Below are 22,548 nucleotides of genomic sequence, written 5' to 3'. Positions count from 1 at the left end.
CAGTCACAGGGAAATCTCGTTATAAACTTTTACATCACATTTCTTTAATCTCCAGAGCCTCCCTCACCTGCACTCCTGGATGTAGCACACAGCCTTGGTGAACTCGTGGCTCCTAAGGCACTCCAGTATGGCCTGCACGGCTACCTCAGAGGTGGGAAAGTCAGGGACGACCATGGTTGCCAACTGCGCCGCGTGTGCGTGGGTGTGGGCCAAGTGTTTGTGCTCCAGGTCGCTAGCTACAGCTGCCTCTGCTGCCTGCAGACTGCTCTTCAGATCCGTGAGCTCTCGAGACATATTTAGCAGCTGAGGGGTGGAAGGAGGAGGTTAGGTGTCTAAGTAAGCTTCACGTCCTTACAGAAGGAAAGCTGAACCTAGTGAGACCCAGTGCTGAAACCTTAGCATCAATACTCATGTGGCAGAAGGAATTGAATTAAGGATGTTGGTTTTTTTAAGGTCATACAGTGCCTTACATTCAAGAGAATGTAAAGAATGCTTATAGATAGTTTGCAAAACAGAGATTTCTAAAGCTTTACACTGCTAGAGATGTGCAGCATGCATTTTGTAATGCAAGTACAAAAGCGTCTCCTCTGTTAGAATTGATGTGATTTACCTCTGGCACGGAGCTGATTGCGTGAACCTGACCAATGAGCGAACAGTAGGACTGGAACAGTAAGAGGAGCTGGAAGTGCAGCTTATAGAGCCTCTGGCAAAGCTCCAGTTGCTGGAAGAGTCATGAGAAAAACTGAAGTCAGACAAACTGGTATTAATAAAAACACATTTTTACTTATTCTTCATAGATTTACACAGGCACACAGTTAATTAGCTGATAGTCTTGTGAAAAGTAAGTTAAGCAGCTTATTTCAGTAAAGCAGAGAAACTTGTGAGATAACTTACTGCAAGAGACTCCATTTGCTACACAGCGATAGAGCATGTTAGGGCGTCAGAGTGAGGTGAGAAGAAGACAGACCATCAATCAAACACATGCAAAGCATTGTATTCCCCATGAATGCTAAAGTCAGGGTATAGGGAATTAGTCGTGCAGATAAGGCAAACAGCTTAGTGCCACAGCATTGTGGAGAAGCAAGAGAACAGGCTGAGGCATTTAGACAGTCTGTTTTCAGGAAAATTCAAAAAGTTTGTATTTTACAGTGAAGAATGTACCTTCTCTTCTGAGTCTCCAGGTTGGCAGGTGACCACGTTTTCAACAGGACATCTAGGAAACGTATCCTTACAGTTCCTCAGCCACTGAGAGAGGCAGGTGAAATGTTTTTAATTGCACACTTGCATTGAAAAACAGAAGATATGTACAGTAAGAAAGGTAGAATTACCGATACAGCAGCCTCCTCTTTGCTGTTGTACGTATCAAGGTACTCCTGCAGCTCCAAAGCACTGAACTTCATCTTCTCCAGGAGACCGTAGGACATAATCTGGAAGGTACAACAACGAAGACGGAGAACATGAGAGTAAAATCCATTCATTAGAGCTGCCAGCATGAGAAGATCCAGACCAAGCATCACCTCACTCACCGTGTCAGCGTCAATATAGATTGTTGGGCAATCTGAGCATGTGGTCAGCATCTGGGAGGACTTGAGAAACTTTGACCCAATGCCCCTAAGTCCCTCACCAAGGTATGTAGCGACATCATTTGTCAAGGTGCAGAATTTCCCCTGAATGTTCTGCAAAGCAAAAAGTTTTTAAAGATTTACTTTACGCTGATATGGTATCTGCAATATTTTATCTGCTGATATACTAGTGATCAGCAGATAAAACACTGAAAAACGCCTAATTTCAGTATTGCCCAGAGAAAGCAGTGTGTTTTGACCAATCAATTTAGAGATAAGGCCACACTTATCTCTAAATTGTCACAGCTATTCTGTCAAGTAGACAGAATAGCTCCAATTATGAGTATTTTCAGCTAGTTCTTCCTGTGTTTTACCTTAAAGAGAGACGAGAAGACTTGAAAAGTGTAGACAGCGCACGACCCGTCAGAATCTGTCACAAGCTGGCTGACATGACAACGCCACGCCTCCTCGGCATCATCACACACTGTCGGTTGGAACGCAGCCAAGATGGCGGAGAAAAAAGGAGAAGGAGGAGGTGGAAACCCAAGGTCCTCCAGGTCATCTACATCATCACGTAGGCTTCAACAAAATGAAGAAAAAAACAACATGATATAAACAAGTTTGACTTGATCTAAACCTAAGGACGAGTTCAAACAATGAAACATAGTCAGAAAGCTTACAAATGAAAACCTTCTTGAGTCACATTAGATAATTGCAGTAATCAATTCCACTAAAGATGAACACATAAATGAGTTTCTCTATATCTTACTGGGACATTTTCCCTTTAATCCATGTTTTGCAGGTGATAGAAGGCCGACTTTGTAACTGTCTTTAAGTTTCTCCCAGATTTCGGGCCTGATCAGTAATTTCTAGCAGTCATAGCTAATACTATTGCTTAAAAAAAAGTTTCTTACATTTAGAGAAACATTCTTGAAAACCTCAGAGCTGTTTCTCGATTTCTTTACCTGGGCAGAAAGTCCAGCGGTGGCTGGCAGTAGTTTGGGTTGAGACCACGGGCAATATTCAAGAGCTGATCCTGAGGCTGGCCTGGTAAATCCAGAGTAAAGCTCTCGCCACAGTCTGAGCCGTGAGGCAGCTCATGAGCGCTCAGAGAGAACTCATCGTCCTGAGCCTGAGTGTCCTCATCCTCACCACACAGTCTCACCTGAGGAAAGAAAATCATCGTTTTTAAAGTCACAGTAACACATTCATCAACTTCAATATAACAAGTAACTGAAATGCTTCTCACATGCAGGCCACCGTGATCATCACTGAGGACACCCTGGCCTGGGGTTGTTGCATTCAAAGGCTGGTGTTCAGCTGAGATGTCGCAAGAAGTAGATAGAGAATCAGTGTGGTTGGTTTCCTCTGATGGAGAAGGGTTGGTCTGGAATGAGAAGGAAGATATGGATTATATTTCTAAAGCTCTAATGGGAATATTGATTTCGCATAAAAACTGAGGCTACACACAAGCTGGGAGTGGGAGAGGCTCTGGCTTGTTGAGGACTCCTCTTCCTCTGAGGACTCGTCTGAATCGTGGGGGTCTTCGTGACCCAAACTCGGGGTGCTGCCTGAGTGCTGGCTCTCCTCCAGCAGGTCTCCCAGTTCGGTGCTGTCCAGAGACCGTCGTCGCACGCCCCAATTGAAGTTATCAACAGTCTCACCCTGGATTAAACACACACAGACATAAACACATTGGGAGAAGAGAGGACGCAACTGCAAAACTCATTTTCAGGTCAAGCTGCTGCCTTTATGAGCATAAAAAGCAAAATGAAACTGTTGCTCAATGGGACAAAATATGCATTTAGTCTTACAGTTTATCCCACAAGAGAAAACAGCAAAAATGTCAGCAATGTAGAACTAAGCTGTGAGAGCAAAATTAAGCAGTAATTTTCAGCATGAAAAAGGGAGCCAGCAACACCAATGCGCTTATAAAAGCTTGTGTTAGGTGATTAGTGTGGGACGACTTACCTGAAGCTCCTGGGCAGCAGGGGAGGAGAGAGAAAGACACAGAGTTAAATAGAGAGACAGACAAGGAGCAACAGAGGAATACACTTTAGACACTGAAGGAGGACAAAAACTCAAAGAGTTAAAAAAAAAAAAAAACAGGGAAAAAAGACAGAAATTAAACAGGTGGTGGAAATTGTTTTCAGTCAAATCTTTCTCACCTCCCCATCCTCCAGCTCCACATCCAGGAAATCAAAATCCCTGAAAACTCTGAACTGCTGTTCGCTGGCAGTGTCATCCAGGGTGTCCTCTCTGGTGCCGCCCTCCTCAGAGGAAACGCCGCTCTCCCGCACCTCCATCATGTCCAAGTCCCCGCAGGACGAGAAAATCACCTGAGCAGAATGAACATAAAGAGTCAGCATTGTGAGCTAATGAAGACGGCTTTGGATAAACACAAAAGACTGAACTAGGAGAAAAATGATTTTGTTATACTGGGTAAACAGGAAATACGTGTAATACTTGTATGATAATGTTAATAAGTAGCTTACGGATGGGTTCTTGGTAAGTCCCACTTCTTGTCCGCACAGAGACAAGACGTTTACCAGCTTCTCTCTGGTTCTTTTCTGTGTGGGGCAAAACAGCAATGAATAAAAATGTTTAACAAGAAACTAAATAGCATTATGCTTCCGTTATCATTCATTTTATATACAAGGAACTGTATTCTTTTAGAAAACTATAATCATTAAATTTATTTGTCACGTTTAGCATCTAAAAATGAGTACACATTTGTTTTGATCACAATTTTAAAATCCAAGTATTTTATTTGATAAATTAGATAGATATGACATACAGATAATTTATTTATCAATTAGATAATTTATCAAATAAAATACTGTAGAAAATTTATAGCAAGGCCAAAACATTGTAGTTCAAAGAAGAAAGACAACCAGGAACTGTGAAAGATCAGTGTGCAGTAACTACATTTTATACCCCACCTGCATTACTGCATGATCTGTCCTAAATTTTACTCATGTATGAAGATAAGTGGCTTTAAAAAAAAACAGAACAACACTGCATCCTTTTCGTTCTGCATATCAGAATCTTTAGCCTGTGCAATTTAATCTCTGGCTAAGCCAGGCTAATACATTCTTTGTAGACATCATTCAGGGTTTGTAATGACCTATAAAAACCTAGATGAATTTACATAGCCACAACTTAAATACTCCAGCTATGGTCTGATAATAACATTGCTTATTTTTGCGACATGCTATGCAAACACTCTTCAGATGTACTTATTTTGGTGAAGATGTACTTATTTTGGTGAAGATGTACTTATTTTGGCATGCTAAATGCTTTAATTTGGCTCCAAGACAGGCTAGTCTGAATTATTTTCCATTTAAATATGTAAAAACTGGTTCACCACATGGTGCACTGATTGTGTGTTGCACATTGAATGTTTACCTTCAAAAAGGTCAGAAATGTAGAAAAAGTAAAGTGAAAAAAGTCAGCTTACTCTGTTCCTACACAGTAGCTTGCTGTACATTTTAAACACATAAACCGTAGGAGCATAATGTAAAAACTATTTTAAAACACGCAAACACCCCCATGAAGGTAAGAAACAAGGAGCCACCTTCAGGGTGTTAAACTACCTGAGAAGACTGTGGACGCCTCCAGCTGACAGGCACCAGGATGGTGTTGGAATTTGATCCAGAGGAGGTGGAGGAGGTGCTTCGTGTTACAGCCATCGCTCTGGCCTTCCCCTCTCTGCCCCCAGAACCCTGGAGCCCATCAAAGCGACGCCCGATAACTGGTGTCTGCGAGAGCAACACAAAGCCAGCTATAAGTCATGCAGTAGTTTAAATAGCATTTTTATTTCCTCCTTCTCTCCTTCTGCCATGATGCTTTTGTGTCCGAATCTGTTTATGTTAAAGGCATCTGTCCTGTCCTGCTTTGCTTAGCTTATTTTATGCTTTTTCATATGTTTCTATATTGTCTTCATTAACCTCATAATAGCAGGGAGAATTTATTTTAAATATAATATAGGAAGAGTAAGTAATTTGTAAAAATAATAAAGAGCTTAAGAAGGGCTTCGTGCTCACCTCAGAGATGTCAAACGTGAAATCCAGGGTTTTCCCCGGCAGAGCCTTAGCTGAACCATCCCACACTCTGCTCACCTCAAGATTGGAAAGATCTCCTTGAGAGTGGATATACGACGGGTGTACTAGACTGGCAGAACGTGAAACTACCAGTTTTAGGATGTTCAAAGCATCTTTCCAGTGTACCGTCTATGAAATGACACATTAAACAGCATAAATAGAACGCAGGAGACTCTTTAACATCATTTAACTCTATTAAAAATAAAAATAACATTGAGGAATTAACTACTTACATGGACAAACTTTTCGATTGTTTTCATGACATCACCATTGAACTGTTTGACTTGAACAGCTGTGAGGTCCATGTGACTGAGCAGACAGTAGATGATCTGAAGGAGAGGCAGCTGCATGTTGGGGATGCCCTTATCTAGCAGCTGAGACATGTAGAGGCAGATATTTTAGTAAGTGAAAAGCAACTGCAGGATTCCTGATTAAAAGGAGTGTCACAGTGACTCAGTGTCCTTTCATAAAAACGAAATGCAAAAAACCTCAGCAAAGTAGCAGCCGAATGGCATCTTTACTCAGATTTCCGCTTACTTAACCTCCAAGTAGTTGAAAAATCTAGGAATAAAATTAGGAGACCTAGGTAAATAAAGGATGTTTTGGCAGCTTTTACCTCAGCCATATAGGTGACCATGTTGAGTGTAATATCGGAGAACGCCTCGTGGAGGTAGCGGCAGACCACACTGACCCATGAGAAAGGGTCCCGCGTGTAGGATCTGGTCTTATAGAGAGTCATCACATGTGCCAGATGGGACAGCTTTGTGTTCTTCTCCTCCAGACACACCTGAGTGAAGTAAAATGTTTTAGAAGGAAAGAGCCAGATACCACAGAGCCATGCCAGAACTGATGCAGTGTTGAGCTGCATTTTTATCTGATCCACCATCAAGATTGCAACCATTTTTTTTTTTTCACACACAAAAAGTGGGATCTTTGCCGCTTCATGTCATTTCCAGTAAAATCATCGAGGAAACATACAGCACTGTAGCCAACAGCACAAATAAAATAGGCTAAAAGCAGTGAAAAGTTAAAATCACCTGTGCAATCCTCTCAGCGCTCTCCTTACAAAACTGTGTTGGATGGCTGAAGTTCTGGACGAGGTGAGGCAACAGACACAACACGTTCAGAGGAAAACCTGCAGACAGACAAGAAGCTGGATTTCAGTCCATAGAATCAAATTAAGTTACATATTTACATGGATGGCATAAAAAGACACATAACCCTTTGTCTCACTGTCTCCGATTTAATCAGACTAAACATTTACGGTTTTAGAGCAGCTGGACAACTTATTAGAAGATTTTTTTAAAATTTCTTCTAATTAAGAAGTTTACACACACTAATATTTCCTTTTTCTTCACACAATTTGGAAAAGCCCAAAAGATGATTTCATGGTTTGTTTTTTTAAACAAGATAAATATGTAAACTTCTGAATTTGGAGAGAGTCTAAAAACATCTGAAAAACATTTTCTCCTACTGTTCTTACCTTTAGAAAATGAAAAATGCAAGACAGAGAGTTGTGCAGTACATCAAATGTACATCTTTAAGTCTGCTGCTATCCACAAAACAACATGAAGATTAAAAAAAAGGCTGATTATCATCACTCACCTATAGACTGTGAGCTATCAACAACAGGCACTCGTGACACAGGCGTGAGCTGGCAGAACAGTTGTAAAGTCAGGTCAGATGTCGTCTGGGAGGTAAAACCTTTCAGCAAAAGCTGCTGAATGCCAGAGAACCCACTCCATCTCAACTGAGCCTGCAGCTTTTCCAGTCTTTCACGGTTCTCCGCTCTGTCCAGGGGCACCTGCAAAAGAAGCAGTTTGAGCTTTCCTAAGGTAAAGCTTTTTTATACACATCATAAGGCTGTGGACAGAGTGCAGAGTGTTATAGTCGCCCCGCTACGTCTTTTACAGGGATGTTTTATAAGAACATTTTTCTAGCTGACAGTATGATAAAGAATAGCACAAACAGTCATTAAGGAGTGGTTGTACTCTTTTACTTTCACCTGTTCTTATAATTGTATCAATCTTATCTACCTTTGACAGTAGCTTGTGAACAAGTCGAAGAGACATCTGGTATTCAAACTCAAAATCGGACTCCATGAGTGACACAGCTACCCAGAAGACCGTGGCCAGGATCGATGAGGGATGGGAAACGTGTGAAGGGTCTGACAGCGCACTAGGATCAATACGATTGGTCGATGATGTGCAGGACCCTGGTGTCCTCGCTACGCGGGACAACAGACCGTGACTGTTGCAAGCCTGTCAATTGAAAAGACACTAGAATTAGGAAGTTGTACTACATGTAATTATTGAAGATTGATTAAAAAAACATCTATCTGTCTTGCCTGTATACGGTCCAGAGTTGCACTGCGGGGAGGATCACTCAACATGTTACCACACTCGCCAAATTTCTTGGGGACAGAATAGGAGCGCTGATGTCGTTGCGATGAGAGACCAGCAAACCCAGGGCCAGGGAAGTTCAGCTGACCTGTGCTCTTTCTGTTCATCAGTTTGTCACTCGTCACAAAGTCTGGGGAGGATGTCCTATAAATAAAACACAACGAAAAAACGAGACTGTTTGTATCCCCACTGCATTTAATCTCTCTGAGCCAGAAGATTGTTTAGCTCAAAATGTGGTTAAATCTTTACAAATCCTAGTGTTCACAATAAATATGTATGCTCATGTGATTTGGTTAGAAATAAAAATAAAAAAGTATACACTGAAGTTTTCTCTAGTAAAGCGACAATATGGAAAGGTTTAAGGGATATGAATACTTACTAGAGATACAACGGTATATGAATATGCACCAGAAATTTTGGGTGCAGCCCCTTTGGCTCAAAATGCATGTGTATCAAACAAAAGCATTTTTGTTTTGAAGCTGAACACACACAGACAGAGTTATCGCAAAAGTCTGATCTTTCAGGAAAGCTATGTTTAATTTTATTGAGCTACAATAATAACAGAGAACAAAGGAAGAATCGGACCAAAGGTTTGTGAGCATCTTACAAAACTTAGCTTAATTACTGACCAGAAACAAGTTTAAAATTAATGTAAACAAAGCTTAGGTTCAAATCCTGCAGTCAGTGTAATATCCTACACAGCAGCAGACATCCTAGAAGGATTTCCTCTGAGGATAGGGGAAATCCCAACAGCTGAACTTTTAAGGTGCATTCAGGGAACACTCACACACTCGATTGTCTATATATCAAAACAACTCCAAAGTGATATAAACATTTTCATCCAATCCAAAATAACTATCATAATCATTAAACACTTTAGGTGGTTTTATTCTGGTACCAATTCTTCAAGATTGTTTATATAATTTTCCTTAATTAACTGAAAATAGTTAAAACAAATCTTCAATCACTTCTTTCCTAGACACTCTTTGAGGATCTAAAACATAATTCAAACAAAAAAGATGTGTTTCTCTTTATCAAATTATACTGAGAAAAGTTACATTACATAACTTTAGTGTACCTTTACACACCTAATATTACATTTGATACTTCTGTGTACTATTCACTGTAGTGCACTGCCGTTAAACATTGAAAATCCTACCTTGTGAGAGCTGCCATGAGATCACTGTTCTTCAGACACTCTGCTAGATTCACCACTACAGCCTCCAGCGTCAACAGGACCTCCATCACATAGCCCTGAAACATACAAGCTAAATAAATAACTCGGGTATGTCTCAAACTTGCTGTAAGCCTTGAGCCTGAAAACGTTCGTTCTCACCTGCACCTCGTCCCCATGTTCTCCCACCACCTCCACAAGGCGCGAGACCAGGTCAGAGACGGCGTGGTTGTTGATTGGCTGTTTGAGGGCCCTGAAGATCTGGAAGGATCGCCCAGCGTAGTGACGCGAGGAGCTGCACAGAGCTGTCTGTAACGCCACATCACTCAGCTGCTGCTCCAGGTGGAAGTCTGAACAGAGAGATGGATGAACAGATGAAGAGAAAACACACATGGAAACATGGAACTTTACCAGAATAAATACTAAAGGCAATTCTCAATTAGAAATTAATTCTTTAAAGGAACATAAATTTCCAAACCAACCTGACCTTATGTGAGAAAGTAACTTTCTTTGTTTGGAAGCTTAGCTTAGCTTCAATAATCACCCCAGACCTGATTGCTGCCTGATCTATGGAATCAAATTAAACAAAATCCGTCTGACAACAGGAAGTTAGCAAAAAGCAAAAAATCAAGCGAATTCAGGCGTACTTTTGTTAGTCTAACAATGAACCGACAGCAGCAGTAGGTCCATCTCCAAGTGATTTCAATAAGCAAAATTAAGGTTTTGTATTAGATTAGTAAAAGTTCAGATGTACATCTAATTGAGCTCTAAACAAGTTGTTCATGTTTCACTGTGAAAAAAAAAAAGTCACATTAAACCGGGTTGGTCTGGATGACTATTTACCAGTTATAAATATTATCATTTGAAATCTGATTTTAGTACTTATTCAGGTTATTTTTGGCATTAAAACTAGTTTGATCATTTGAAACATTTAGTTGGACAAAAAAATAAATAAATATAAAAAAACAACTAAAGACTTTTCACAGGATTATAGCTCAATATTTGACTGGCAATGGCAAAAAGTATTTATAGTTTTAATATCAAGAAAAGTGGTTTCTCACCAGACTTGGACTCCTTGAAGACGGAGACAACATGTCGTAGGAAGTTGGAAAGCTGGTCTGTGCTCTTGGAGTTGGGGTTCTTTGGAGTGATGTCCTCGTGTGCCCACAACGGCCCAAAAGCTCTGAGCAAGAACAACACAGTACTCCAGGCACTGTATACCCACCACCAGTAGCACCACACACAAGTTAAACAAGCACTTAAACATGCACACAGCACACGGCGTGCAGAAAAAAAAGATGCTCTTCACACACTTCCTCTAAAGCACCCATGAGCAAGAGACTCTGTGGCATTACCTCGTGGAGAGGAACTCGATAAGCTTGTTTGTTTTCTCGTCCGTCTCATTGGGCGCATTTTCCAGATCTTCAAGGTCATCTGGAGTTACGAGGGGCAAATTTCCAACACTGCCTCCAGTGCTCCCACCACCCAGACTGGCAGAGGATGAGTTGGAGGTGGAACTGAGTCCCGAGTCCACCACAGGAGATGCCTGCCACTCTCGCAGGAAGTCAGGCGCTTCTAAAGAAACGTGACAACAAGGGTTAAAATGTGAGCTAGCAATATTATCCCCTGCAAATAAGTATTGAGAACTGTAATCAGCACAGGAACATCACATTTACTACTTACGTGACTGCTGATACTCTGAGTGGTAGCTGGACTTAATAGTAAGGGTCTTATTGTCCGTGATTTCCCTCGTCAACATCAGCACTGACGCTATTACCTGCAAACACAGAAAGAAATAAAGTTAGCAGTCTTGCTTTTGGGCATCCAAATGGATTGTTAACACAGTGCGTTCAGACCTGGAAGTTGTTGTTGCAGGAGAGAGCAATAAGGAGGTGAAGAAGGAGGCGTTTGCTGTGTTCATAAACTTCTGGTCTGTAGTGATCAAGACCTGGAAATACAAACAAACATTCAGTTAGGAAAACATCAGGTATATGGTGCAAAATAAGCTGAAAAACACTACCTAAGTATGTGCTTTGTTTTTAACTGCTGAGTGTTCATCTGTCTTTTTTTTATATAAAACATGGACTATTGCTAATGATAAATGAATACAGGAATGCATAAGCTTTGCAGTGCATTCTAGTTTTCTATGGCAGCACAAAACGACAACATCTGATGTTTGTATTTAGCTAAGAAGACGGTCTAACAGTGACAAACCTGGCAGCTAAGGTTTGTCTTTATACTTATACAGAATGTGTTTGTCCGTCTATTAGAGAACAGCTTAATAATTTATGTGGACACGAAATGAAGTGATGGTAGAAGCTGATATAAGGAATAACACCTCACGACTGTTTTGCTGGTTTTAAACTGATATTAATGATCACAAACATATTTTTATCTTTTTAGGTCAATGTTCCATTCATTCCACCTTTAACTCTGTAATTAAGAGCTACAAGCTTTTAAGATGTTCTGTATAAATCAGGTCAAAGCTGTGCGTATTGCAGACACCCACCTAAGAAGAGGGCGTGAAGTAACAGGGGTAGGTGCAAAGCCCAGTCTTCCCTCACGCTGTGGTCCACCACCATTTCAGTCATAAAGATGACAGCAATGTTGCACCTAAAGGCCAACGCACAGGCAAGAATCATGAGGGCAAAACAAATGAACATTTTATTTTTTTTCTCCTTTTTCACACAACACTCTTACAAAGGTCTGCAACACCCCTTGATAATTCTACTTAATGTGAAAAGGTTGTATTCAACTGGACTTCGACTGGACCTTTCTTACAATAATTATTAACATAAACCCTTCTACAGTAACTGGTTGTTTATTTAGTGACAGATTCGCTCAGCCCTCCTACCCCCCGCACCCCCCTCCCCCAAAAAGGAACAGATTTTCCTCACACCTTATAATAATGCGCTACTTTGTATTGGTCTATCACAAAAAGTCCTACTAAAATATACAAAAGGCGTGTGAATACCTTTGCAACTTAGTGTAGCTCTCTGCAGTCTTTAATTTCTCTTTCATACATGATAAAACAATATAATTGTTGAATCAAAATGGCAAAAACCCCCAAAGACAATCACAAGCCTATACAGTTTCACTTCTGGCACAAAGAGATGTGTATCAACAGGTTAAACAAGGAAGTAACTTTAGACAGTTGCATTTGTTGCTCAGTGAAAACTAATTAAGTCTGATAGTCAAAACTGATTGTGTGCTTGCTTCATGCTGGAACTTGTTAAGCTTCTCTTTGAACAGGAAACAATTAAACAGGAAAACCTGGTAAGAAGCAAAAGTGAAGCTTATGATTCTCAAGTTTCTCGAAGTTAAGCAGTCCCATCTCTTGCAGTGTGCTGTAATAAAAGGTTTAGGCAAGTGGGAAACAAAACATGGCAAATCCTCCTAAATAATAACTACGTAAACAACATCTGGTTTATCTGGTTTCTGTCTAATGCTTCTAGTGTCTGAGTGAGTGGTGGACAGGAGTAGAGGTGAAGGAAGGCCATGCCTCTGTTATTGCTCCCATCAACTATATAAGCACAAACAGTTGCTGAATACAGAAAATGCTGACTGGAAAGAATTTTTCCGCCACTGCTTAGGAGCCTCCTTTAGTGCAGCACCTATATGTGTCGCATCTAGTGCATACCCACTTTTTGTGCCACTGGTTTGAGATTCCAATCAACATGTGCATACCTATGCAGAGGTCCTCTGGGAGTAATGGTTTCTGGAAGGTAGTCTACCAGAGGGGCCCAGCAGCCCCCGTTAACAGGCATGGGTAAGGGCTGAGGCCGGTTGGTCTCCAAAACACCAAGAAGCCATCCAGCGTATGGCGGCAGAGGGTCAGCTAGAAAAGAAAAGATCAAATACAATCAAGGACACTTCATCCTTCTGCACTTGGACTATTGAGAATCATTCATTTTTACAGTGTTAAAGTCCTGCAAGAGCTACTACAGCTAAAGGATGTTCATAGATGGCATTATATTTAGAGACAATGTTTTTGTACTTTTTTTTTTAAGTAAGTATAAGAAAGAATTCCAGCCAACGATTAGATAAAAAACAAAAAACATTCTTAATCCATTATAAATCAACTATATGTTATTTTAACTGCAGCTGGAACCGGTTTCCAGGAAACCACCAGAGGCAAAACCTATAAGTTCAGTAGTTTTCTAAAATATAATTGCTTGGAAGACGCTGTTAAACCAGATTATCTGATGTATGCTCTTCATGCTAAGCTGCTGTAAATTAGAACCAAGAGGTTGGAAGGTGATCAGATGAGATTTTAGGTTTGACAGGTCCTGATTGGCCATCAATTATCTTTCTATGTAAGCAGTGAATGCACCATATTGACCGCTAATAAACACAGGATAGCTACATAAAACCCAATGTAATATGGTAATGTCTTTATATTTCTTTGATTAAACATCTGAATGGAGGTCATCCAAAACAAACACATAAAGATATTAACCGGGATGGGCCTTATTTAAGAAACAAAATATTTGCCAAACATAAGAAAAGACAAAGAAGTCTAAAAATGTGAGGGGAATTCCCACCAGCTACTTTTGACACACCCTGGAGAGTTTTACTAGAATAGTAACAACTTGCTTAAAGCTTTGGAGTGGTGTATATTTTAGACTAAAAGGAGAAATATTCCAGATTCTTTAGCATTCTTTCCACATGACCTCCTGCTTTTTTAAGACTAGACACAACCTAGATTCTGGACATTTTAATAGTCACTGTCATAAGGTAACTCACTCTTTTCATCCTCGTAGGAACCTCCAGAGCTGTTGCTGTAGCGGGACTCCAGCCTGTTGTGAGCCCTCGCCCTCCTAAATATAGGACATTAAAGATGGAAATCAGTCTCAGTTTCTCCATTTTCCTGTCATTTGTGAGTTTTTTCTATTTGTAGTAAGATTAGAGTCGCTTTGACTCTCAGTACAGGGAAATGTAACTAACCGCTCTCCATTCTCTCTGACCAGCTTATTTTCATCTGTGTCCGGTAGGTTCTCCTGACCGGCCACCACCGTGTTGCTGCTGGACGTGGTGCCTGCAAATAAAGAATAGATTTCAGATCTACAGACTTTCTGTCACATTAACACAGACAAAATCCCCCCAAAAAAATCCATCTGTTCACCTGTCTGTGAAGTCGAGGCTTTGCTGCTGGCAGCAAAGCGATAGAAGGGAGGATTGTCACAGTGCAAAACTACAGGATTGACTGGATCAGTCTGCTGCAGCTCAAACAGAAGCTCTTCCATAGTCTGGATGGTGTTGTTTCGACACAAGTAGATCACAACTTTTTTAATCTGAAACACAATAAGAATTGGAAAGATTGCTTAATTTGTTTAGCTCAGTTTCGAGACTGAAATTTCCAGAGTTGTCAGTCCCTTACGTAGAGAGAGGGAAGGAGAGAAATTAATGGCATAAAAAATTAATAGAAAAATAGACTAACAAATAAAAGAACAAAGAGAAATCAAAAAACAAAGAAAGAAAGAAAGAAAGAAAGAAAGAAAGAAAGAAAGAAAGAAAGGAAGAAAGAAGGAAAGAAAGAAAAGAAGGAAAGAAAAGAAGGAAAAAGAAAGAAAAGAAGGAAAGAAAGAAAGAAAAGAAGGAAAGAAAGAAAAGAAGAAGGCATAAAAAGAATGAAGGACTTGAAGGACAGAGGAAGATATGAATGAAGAAACAAGAGAAAGGATACAGAGAAGGATACTTGAGGGGGAGAAATGAAGGACAGAAGTGAGAAAACAAGGAAGAAATTAAAGAATGAAAGACATGAGGGAGAAAGAAACACTGGGAACAAAGAAGTAGATATAAGGCTGGGAATAAATAGAAGACTATAAGTAAATTTTTTAAAACCTTATTTTCTTCTTCCATATTTATTCAGACCAAATAAATATGAAAACAAAATTCCATCTATCTTCATACTTTTCCAAGCTGGACAGGAGTCCCTTCAAAAGGTTTCGTCAAGAAACTCAAATAGTAGGATTTTATATTTTACTTACATACGGTAACAATGTGGTGTCGCTGCTGACACCACACAGACTGATAAGAAACTGCAGAGTGATTCGGAGGTTGTTGCTCCACCTCTCGTTGGACACCAGAGCATTCCAGGCATTCTCGATCTCAGGTCCAGGAACTTCATCTCCATACTGATCACGTAAACACCAAAAGTCTACTTATAACTCGGGATAATTCTGTTGATGAATTGTAAATGTTTGTGCAAAACAAAGAACCCTCGTACCTTAGCGGTCATGAACATGAGGTTGTTGAGTACCAAGGACGTCGCCTGCAAGGATCCCCATCCGTTCCCTCTCAGACTGGGGGTCATGCCCTGCGTCTGACTGCGGGTTTCTTCCTCAGGCGTGCAAGGGCTTGAAGCTGGGGGCAGGAGCCCCGTATCCACCAGCTCAATGTTACTAAGCCAGGGCAGCAGGTAGGACAGCATTATCTGTCTGCCATTAGGATGTGTAGTGGGGAAACGTTGGCTCACCTCTGCATGACAAAAATATTATGTCAGAAAATATAAGTTTCTGCGAGTTTCAGTTAGTGAAGATTGTGTTAAAAATACTCTATTCTTTGATAAAAAAGCTAAACAGCTGCGTGAACTGAAGGGCTGACAAGATAAAATCATAAACTTTTGAGGTTAAACCTGGACATAATTAATAATGATCCATTTCAAGGTGTTAAATGAATTTTAAGGCCGGATATCAAATCGGTCGTTGCATGATGCTCACCAGCGTCCAGATGTTCAACAAAGAACCAGAGGACATGACCACGTATGCATCTGAGCCCTAAACCCTAAGAATCTTGAAACATTAAGAACTAAAAAATATTCTGTACAAGCAAATAAATAAAAGATAGAGGGATGATGGCGTGCTTTCTGGGGACAGACAGAAAGTGACCAAAAAAGTCATTTCAAACATGAATACGTTGAATAGTTATGGCAGGTTATGAATCAATTGTATTCTTGGCTCCAAATTAGGGAACAACCCAAAGCTGGGGGAGGAAATGCATGGCTCCTGGGGAGTCAACAGCCAGACCATCAAGAAGACCACAGATGCTATTTGTCAGCATTAGTTTTCACAGATATTTTTTTTAACTATTAATTTTTGTCTTTTGTCAAAAAAAAAAGTCCTCTGATGTCCCTAAGCTTAAATAAAAAAGCAGTTGTTCTCCACATAGTTACATCTCTGCATAGGGTTTTGCCTTGACTATCTTGAACGCTTCTGCGCACAAAATGTCCCCGACTGGGACGATAAAGAATTGACCTGTCTGTTGCCGGTCTGTTAGGTCTCTAAGGTACTGCTCTCTGATTATATTTCTGCTGACTCCCTTTTTCTCACAGGAAGAATAAAATTGGGGCTGGACATATTTATGACTAGGGTGGGCATTCTGCTAAGCAATGATGTCATTGCAAGAGAAACATACTCAGCTGCTTTTTGCTAACTTTTTGTCTTGGCATTTTTCGGTTTTGGATATTGAAATGAATTTCACCCTTATGAGCTACAAGTAAAAAATGAAAATAGATTCATTTTAAGAGCTAAAACAAAGTTAAGAGCCGTTTCAGACATCTTCCATACAGTATGTTGGAAGTTAGACACAAATAATCACAGATTGAAAAATAAACTCCATGTCAAGGACACTCTGGCGCTGCTGTTATCCACTGCTGCTGCTGAAACATTATAGCACAGAAGGACGTAAAGGGATGAGGATAAAAGTTTCAGTTTACAACTGGACCAGTACTTAGATGTAGCTTTTATTCAATTTTTTTTTACAACATAAACATGTTTTTTTGTGAACATTTGACTAATTTTCTGCATTATATGATCACAACCCTTTTTAAGATTAGCGTGTATTGTTGCACTTTGTGACTATTATGCATATTAAAAATGAAAGACTTACCTGAAAACAAAGGAAGTGTGAGTTCAGGATACATGCTGGCTAGCTGGATGGAGAGCTGAGACAGGTTGACGCTGTAGAGCGGAGGTAGCGGGCCGTGTGTCCCATACAAAATATTACCCGGCTTTTGCTCCACCATCCTCTTAGAGTATGCACACAGTCGGGTCTCCAGCACCTGCACGCATCATTTAGCCTTGACTGTCAAGTTTCAGCTTTAACCATTTCCTTTTTACCTATTTATACGAATACTAACAACACCCACTCTTCCTTACCTGCATGAGCTGCATGGAGATTTCATATATCTCCCTGTTGCTGTCTGAGGCCTTAAACAGCACAAGATTGAGCAAAGTCACCAGGTCAAATGGATAATTCCTGTTAAGATGACAAGATACTATTACCAGATGGATAATCATTGTAAGCTACAAAAATAAATAAAGCAACATAATATAATTTGACAGTTTAAAGAAAACAGGTTTAATAACTTCTTTAAACATTTTGTTTGATGTTGATACAAGCAACGAAGGTCATATAACAAACGATTACTGACCTATTGCCGCAGACTGTAGCGATGGCCTTAAAGCAGCCAGAGGCCAGTTGGTGAGATCCTGTGAAGCAGCGATCCACAGCCCAGTTGAAGAGATTAATTTGGTCTGGGTTCAGCTCTAAAAGCAGTATGACTACTTCACATCCGAGACGATGCACCTTAAGGGAAACAGAACTTTATTAATTAAGGTATATTTATAGAAAACGACACAGAGACTTTATATCAAAGCCAGCAGAACAGTTTACCCGCAGGTCATGACAGGCCAGGATGTTGTCCAGCCATTTATAGAGATATCCATCAGTGGACAGACCCACATTGTCAAAAACTGGACCACAACACAAAACTGCAGACATGGCCTGGATTATAAAAGCAAAGGTGCTGCTTATTTTTCTGAAATTAGTCTGGAAAAGAGCACAAATTCAGGATTGCTTACCTTGAGGGCACAGTACTGATAGCGAGTGATCTGGTGATTGCGGTCACTGTAGCGATCAAGGGGAGTAAACATAACACTGAAGGGTCCGGCCCACTGGCTGAAGAGGATGAAGAGGTGGTGTCTGAGCGACTGCTGAGGGAAGAGGAAGCGCCTGTGGTGGACTGCGCAGGTGAGAGAGCGTTAGAGGCATAGACGTACGACCATAGGCTGTCGTAAGATCATTAAAATCCACACTTTTACTGAAAGAGAGAACCACTGGGAGGCAAAACCATGACTTACCTGGAATACACTGGATAAGATTAGCCACCATCCCACTGAAATGAGCTCTGATGTCTTTAAGGACATCCAGCTCTTTCTCATTCTCAGCTTCCAGAAGCATCCGGGTTAGATCCACATACTCAAGGAACAAAGCTCCGAGTGCCAAGGAATCTCGCTCCAGAGCTCCATTAGTGCTTTAGACAAAGAAAAAGAAAGAGAAAGCAGATCTTACAAATAGAGACAAATAAAAGAAGGGTGTGTCTGAATATGAAAGCCTAAATAAAAAGGGCAAGCAACAATTAAAATAACAATAATAAAAAAGAAAATTCAAGTGTTAGCTCACACTTTAAAAAAATCTTTTGCTGGATTTGTGGCTGCAAGTTTTACAAATTTCTTAATTTCACATTATTGGTTTTTAGTTTATTTCTTCATGCCAATCTGTCATCCCAAAATGAGTTGTCTGAATGACTAATAGTTATGGTGTAATACAAATTTTAAGTTGTTTGTCTAACACTTTAAATTATAATAACATGCATAAAACTTTGCATTGTGCTTTTTAAGGCAGCATAATTACGTTCCTCAGGAGCTGAAATGTGTGTGGTACCTGTCACTGATGACTCCTGCACTGGCCAACAGCTCAAAGATCCTCAGTAGCTGCAGCCTGAGGAGATCCCGCCTCTCTCTGCGTTTTTTGTTCTGAAAGGAGGAAAAGCTTCTGTCAGTTTACTGCTGCTGTTTATACTGATTACACACTGCGTAATCAGTATAAACATTCATTATCTGCTGCCATATTGTAAGTGGAATGGATGCTTCTCCATTCTCTGGCAGATTACTGAGCTTTTTAACAACAGAACAAGCTTTTTTTTACTCAGTTGTTTAGCAGAATTATATTTTTACAGTGTTTCTTCAGAAACTGCTTTAATCTTTTTTAATGTTTTGGAGTGTGTCTTAGAGATTGTGTTACCTCTGGTCTACGTTCCAGTGCTTCTTTCATCAGTGGATGGAGTTCTTCAACTAGTTCCCTGTAAATCAGATGTAACCAAAACTGAATACCACAAAGCAATGACAGGTGTATCTGTCTGGGGAGAATTTTATCTCTTTATCACAGTAAGGGCCTTTTCTACAAATACTTTGGGTTAAAACTAGATTGTCTTTTTATAGTTGCGTATCTCCCTTTTGCAATGAGCTGCCTCCACTTTGCAAAAAAAAAAAAAAATCGTTCCCGCTAAGAATTCCTCTTTCACATCAGTGACGCATTTTTTTCTTCTATTTGGACCACAGAAGTATGCAACTTATTTAAGCTATGACAGCAATGTGGAGACAGATGGGAGTAAGTAATGGATGCAGAAGGATAGTAACTGGTAATCGAGTTTGTCTCATGTTCGTGATAAGGTCAGAACAACCTTATCACAAACATGAGACTAATTTTTCACTGGAATCTACAGTGCATTTGAAAAATATTCATACCTCTTCAGCATTGTGCCCTGCAGCAACCACAAACGTTAAGATATTGAGATTTTATGAGACAAATTGCCACCAAATAGTGCGGAATTGTGAAATGGAAGGAAGATGAGACATGCTGTTCACAATCAGTTACAAAAGAAATCTGCAAGGTGTGGCATGCATTTGTATTTAGGCCATGTAACAGCCATCAATCCATCCATTTTCTTTACACCCCTGTCCCTAGTGGGGTCAGGAGGGCTGCTGGTGCCCATCTCCAGTTAACGTTCCGGGTGAGAGGCAGGGTCACCCTGGACATGTTGCCAGTCAACACAGAGACAAACAACCATGCATACACACACTCACACCTAGGGGCAATTTGGAGAGGCCAATTAACCTGACATGTTTTTGGACTGTGGGAGGAAACTGGAGAAAACCCACGCATGTCTTTCTGCATGCAAAAAGACCGGGGCCAGGAATCAAACCCAGAACCTTCTTGCTGCAAGGCAACAGCTCTACCAACTGCGCCACTGTGCAGTAATTTTTTAAAAGCATTTCTTTTAAAAGTTCAAGAGGAGTGTTTCCTTTTGCAACACACTGTAAATCCATGTGTTCTCTATACTCTTAGCTTAAGCAAAATTTCAGCCCACAAAGCAACAGTTAACAAACAAAACACACACTTTATGCAAATCACAGATTTCTGAACACACAGAAACAATTTCAATCCATAATCAGAGCCTAGCATTTAAGATACAAGGTCTGCTTAGTTGAAGGTGTGGATGCGTGCTTGTTTATGTTCAAATACCTGAAGACTAGAGCGTTTGTGCATCCGAACCCCAACACCAGAGACTCTGTGATCTCCAGACTCTCAGCTCTCATCAGTGGGACAAGTTGTTTTAATAGCCAGGCCACAGAGGGAGTTCCTATGACCTGCAACACAAATACACACATTTATCACTCAGCAGCAGTAGTAATAGGTTCCAGGATTTTTTTATGATGAAAATATCAAAATATATATACTTTTTTGTTGATAGCACTATATCTTTTCGTATAACTTAAATGGAAAATAAAAAGAACTCAAAACTAAAATTTTTTATGGATTGTATAAAAAAGTTTTCAATAAAAAGTTAATATGGAAAAAAATGATAAATCTCATTGGTTTTCCCCATTGCGTTCTGTTGACATCAAATGGTTTAAAATAATTTACAAAGTCTGCCACAAAAATCAAAGCTTACATGACTGCAATCAATAATTTCTACCAGGAGGAAAGATTCAATAAAACCAAACAGGTATCAGTACCACATGGACCTAAAGGACTATTATAAAAGCGTACAATTATTATTTCATCAAAATACCAAACTACAAAGAGAAATATGTTTATATTCAATGGTTATGGTTTGTTATTTGGCACAAAACAGAAGTAGGGAGGGGCAAAATGGCAAAGCTTTGGTACCAAACGGAGGTACAATTGGCTAAGGGAGTCATCAGAAACACATATTTCAACCAGCATATACACACACCTTGTTGTCATAAGTAACACTGCCATCGGGGGTGGTGGCGGTGATCTCAGGTGTGGAAGCCCTCAGGTGGCCAGGTGACATGATGCTAGGTTTGGCTACACCCAGACACAGGATCAAATAATTACGCCACAGTGAAATGTAGCTGTCACTGGAGCCTGCCGTGCTGGTCTTCTTCGCATTAACTGGACTGCTGCAGAAAAAGAGAGGGAGTTATTCAGATTCCACTAAGCATTCTGTGCTGCTCATGATTTGGAGTGGAATCATACTTAGGGTCAACCAGAGGCAAAAGCAGCTGCAGGCGTGTGAAAACGTAGGGCCATGCGTATCCCAGTGCGGTGGAGCAGTGTTTGGGCAGGTGCTCCTGTCGCAGGAAGATGTGCAGGCAGAGCACCCACGGGTCCTTCACGCATTGTGCGAAGATCCAGACGTAGCTGGGACTCTTCACGTCGTACGAACTGCTCACCAGCCGAGCCGACCACTCTACAAGCCACTGTAGGTCAACGTGGTGACTGAGCGGTAACGACTGAGGCAGAGAAAAAAATGGTCAGTTTCAATAATGGAAGACTCGGTTGTGCTGGATCTAGTGTAGTAATTTTAATCAACGCTCACTGAGTCAGAGTGAGCCACGTGAACAAAGCTGTTCATTACAGCTGGGCTCAGCTGGTCCAAGACCTCTATCATGGGCTTGTCATCATCCTGTAGGGGGCGACATTCAGATAATCAGCTCTTTATATAACACCATCACACCAACAAAGAAGTCACTGTAGAATGACTAATAAAATCTTGTAAATTTTGTGTTTCTATGCATTTTTTTCTTTATAGTAGCCATTTTCTAACAAACTATTAATATATTACTATACAAAGACTGGTCTTTAAATGTATATAATTTTCACATTTAAACCAATATCTAATGCCAACTGAAGCGTGAAGAGTGAAGCTTTTTGTGCTTTACCTCTGCATGTCCCAGAGCCGTAAACAGGCAGCGTATTTCTCTTAACACACCGACGGCTAGCTTTCTTGTGCTGATCTGACACGAGCAGAGGAGCAGCAGCGCCAGTCCCTCCACCGCATGGAGCACTGAGCAATGAGGGCTGCGCTCTGGAAGCCTGGGGCTGGTCTGAAGGAAGGAACAGACAAAAAGAGAACAGGCTCAGACACCGACTAATCTTGCTTTACCAGTACAACTGTAAACAGAGATCAATGAAACTAATCATTTCGTTTGTTC

The 22,548-nt window shown here is 40.5% G+C and overlaps 1 protein-coding gene across 8 annotated transcripts in view; it reads right to left on the bottom strand.

Moving 5' to 3' along the window:
* Nucleotides 1-22,548, bottom strand: part of fryb (furry homolog b (Drosophila)) — a 49,133-nt gene that overhangs the window by 2,646 nt on the left and 23,939 nt on the right. For 3 of the 8 annotated variants that reach the window (XM_015038897.1, XM_015038902.1, XM_015038903.1), the window contains exons 20-66: nucleotides 22,276-22,440; nucleotides 21,933-22,019; nucleotides 21,590-21,846; nucleotides 21,324-21,513; nucleotides 20,609-20,733; nucleotides 19,328-19,385; nucleotides 18,968-19,059; nucleotides 18,385-18,557; nucleotides 18,106-18,266; nucleotides 17,918-18,028; nucleotides 17,676-17,830; nucleotides 17,401-17,500; nucleotides 17,132-17,303; nucleotides 15,471-15,721; nucleotides 15,232-15,378; nucleotides 14,367-14,535; nucleotides 14,189-14,279; nucleotides 13,988-14,061; nucleotides 12,929-13,079; nucleotides 11,751-11,854; nucleotides 11,098-11,189; nucleotides 10,925-11,018; nucleotides 10,597-10,816; nucleotides 10,303-10,454; nucleotides 9,404-9,591; nucleotides 9,227-9,321; nucleotides 8,013-8,211; nucleotides 7,702-7,926; nucleotides 7,271-7,469; nucleotides 6,703-6,800; nucleotides 6,282-6,452; nucleotides 5,899-6,039; nucleotides 5,609-5,794; nucleotides 5,159-5,323; nucleotides 4,058-4,132; nucleotides 3,731-3,901; nucleotides 3,534-3,542; nucleotides 3,033-3,227; nucleotides 2,812-2,949; nucleotides 2,528-2,727; nucleotides 1,937-2,141; nucleotides 1,527-1,676; nucleotides 1,329-1,427; nucleotides 1,162-1,245; nucleotides 895-912; nucleotides 611-721; nucleotides 68-303 (exon numbers count right to left, since the gene is read on the bottom strand). In XM_015038897.1, the coding sequence (XP_014894383.1) occupies nucleotides 68-303; nucleotides 611-721; nucleotides 895-912; nucleotides 1,162-1,245; nucleotides 1,329-1,427; nucleotides 1,527-1,676; nucleotides 1,937-2,141; nucleotides 2,528-2,727; nucleotides 2,812-2,949; nucleotides 3,033-3,227; nucleotides 3,534-3,542; nucleotides 3,731-3,901; nucleotides 4,058-4,132; nucleotides 5,159-5,323; nucleotides 5,609-5,794; nucleotides 5,899-6,039; nucleotides 6,282-6,452; nucleotides 6,703-6,800; nucleotides 7,271-7,469; nucleotides 7,702-7,926; nucleotides 8,013-8,211; nucleotides 9,227-9,321; nucleotides 9,404-9,591; nucleotides 10,303-10,454; nucleotides 10,597-10,816; nucleotides 10,925-11,018; nucleotides 11,098-11,189; nucleotides 11,751-11,854; nucleotides 12,929-13,079; nucleotides 13,988-14,061; nucleotides 14,189-14,279; nucleotides 14,367-14,535; nucleotides 15,232-15,378; nucleotides 15,471-15,721; nucleotides 17,132-17,303; nucleotides 17,401-17,500; nucleotides 17,676-17,830; nucleotides 17,918-18,028; nucleotides 18,106-18,266; nucleotides 18,385-18,557; nucleotides 18,968-19,059; nucleotides 19,328-19,385; nucleotides 20,609-20,733; nucleotides 21,324-21,513; nucleotides 21,590-21,846; nucleotides 21,933-22,019; nucleotides 22,276-22,440 (6,749 nt within the window). The remainder of the gene's footprint in view (nucleotides 1-67; nucleotides 304-610; nucleotides 722-894; nucleotides 913-1,161; nucleotides 1,246-1,328; nucleotides 1,428-1,526; nucleotides 1,677-1,936; nucleotides 2,142-2,527; nucleotides 2,728-2,811; nucleotides 2,950-3,032; nucleotides 3,228-3,533; nucleotides 3,543-3,730; nucleotides 3,902-4,057; nucleotides 4,133-5,158; nucleotides 5,324-5,608; nucleotides 5,795-5,898; nucleotides 6,040-6,281; nucleotides 6,453-6,702; nucleotides 6,801-7,270; nucleotides 7,470-7,701; nucleotides 7,927-8,012; nucleotides 8,212-9,226; nucleotides 9,322-9,403; nucleotides 9,592-10,302; nucleotides 10,455-10,596; nucleotides 10,817-10,924; nucleotides 11,019-11,097; nucleotides 11,190-11,750; nucleotides 11,855-12,928; nucleotides 13,080-13,987; nucleotides 14,062-14,188; nucleotides 14,280-14,366; nucleotides 14,536-15,231; nucleotides 15,379-15,470; nucleotides 15,722-17,131; nucleotides 17,304-17,400; nucleotides 17,501-17,675; nucleotides 17,831-17,917; nucleotides 18,029-18,105; nucleotides 18,267-18,384; nucleotides 18,558-18,967; nucleotides 19,060-19,327; nucleotides 19,386-20,608; nucleotides 20,734-21,323; nucleotides 21,514-21,589; nucleotides 21,847-21,932; nucleotides 22,020-22,275; nucleotides 22,441-22,548) is intronic. The other 5 variants (XM_015038898.1, XM_015038900.1, XM_015038901.1 and 2 more) reach the window with 5 other exon arrangements.

This window comes from Poecilia latipinna, unplaced genomic scaffold (assembly GCF_001443285.1).
Source record: "Poecilia latipinna isolate Pla-1442-1.1 unplaced genomic scaffold, P_latipinna-1.0 Scaffold457, whole genome shotgun sequence".
Classification (NCBI taxonomy): domain Eukaryota; kingdom Metazoa; phylum Chordata; class Actinopteri; order Cyprinodontiformes; family Poeciliidae; genus Poecilia; species Poecilia latipinna.
Note: the sequence above shows the minus strand (reverse complement) of the source record. Positions and strands in the feature narration are given on the sequence as shown.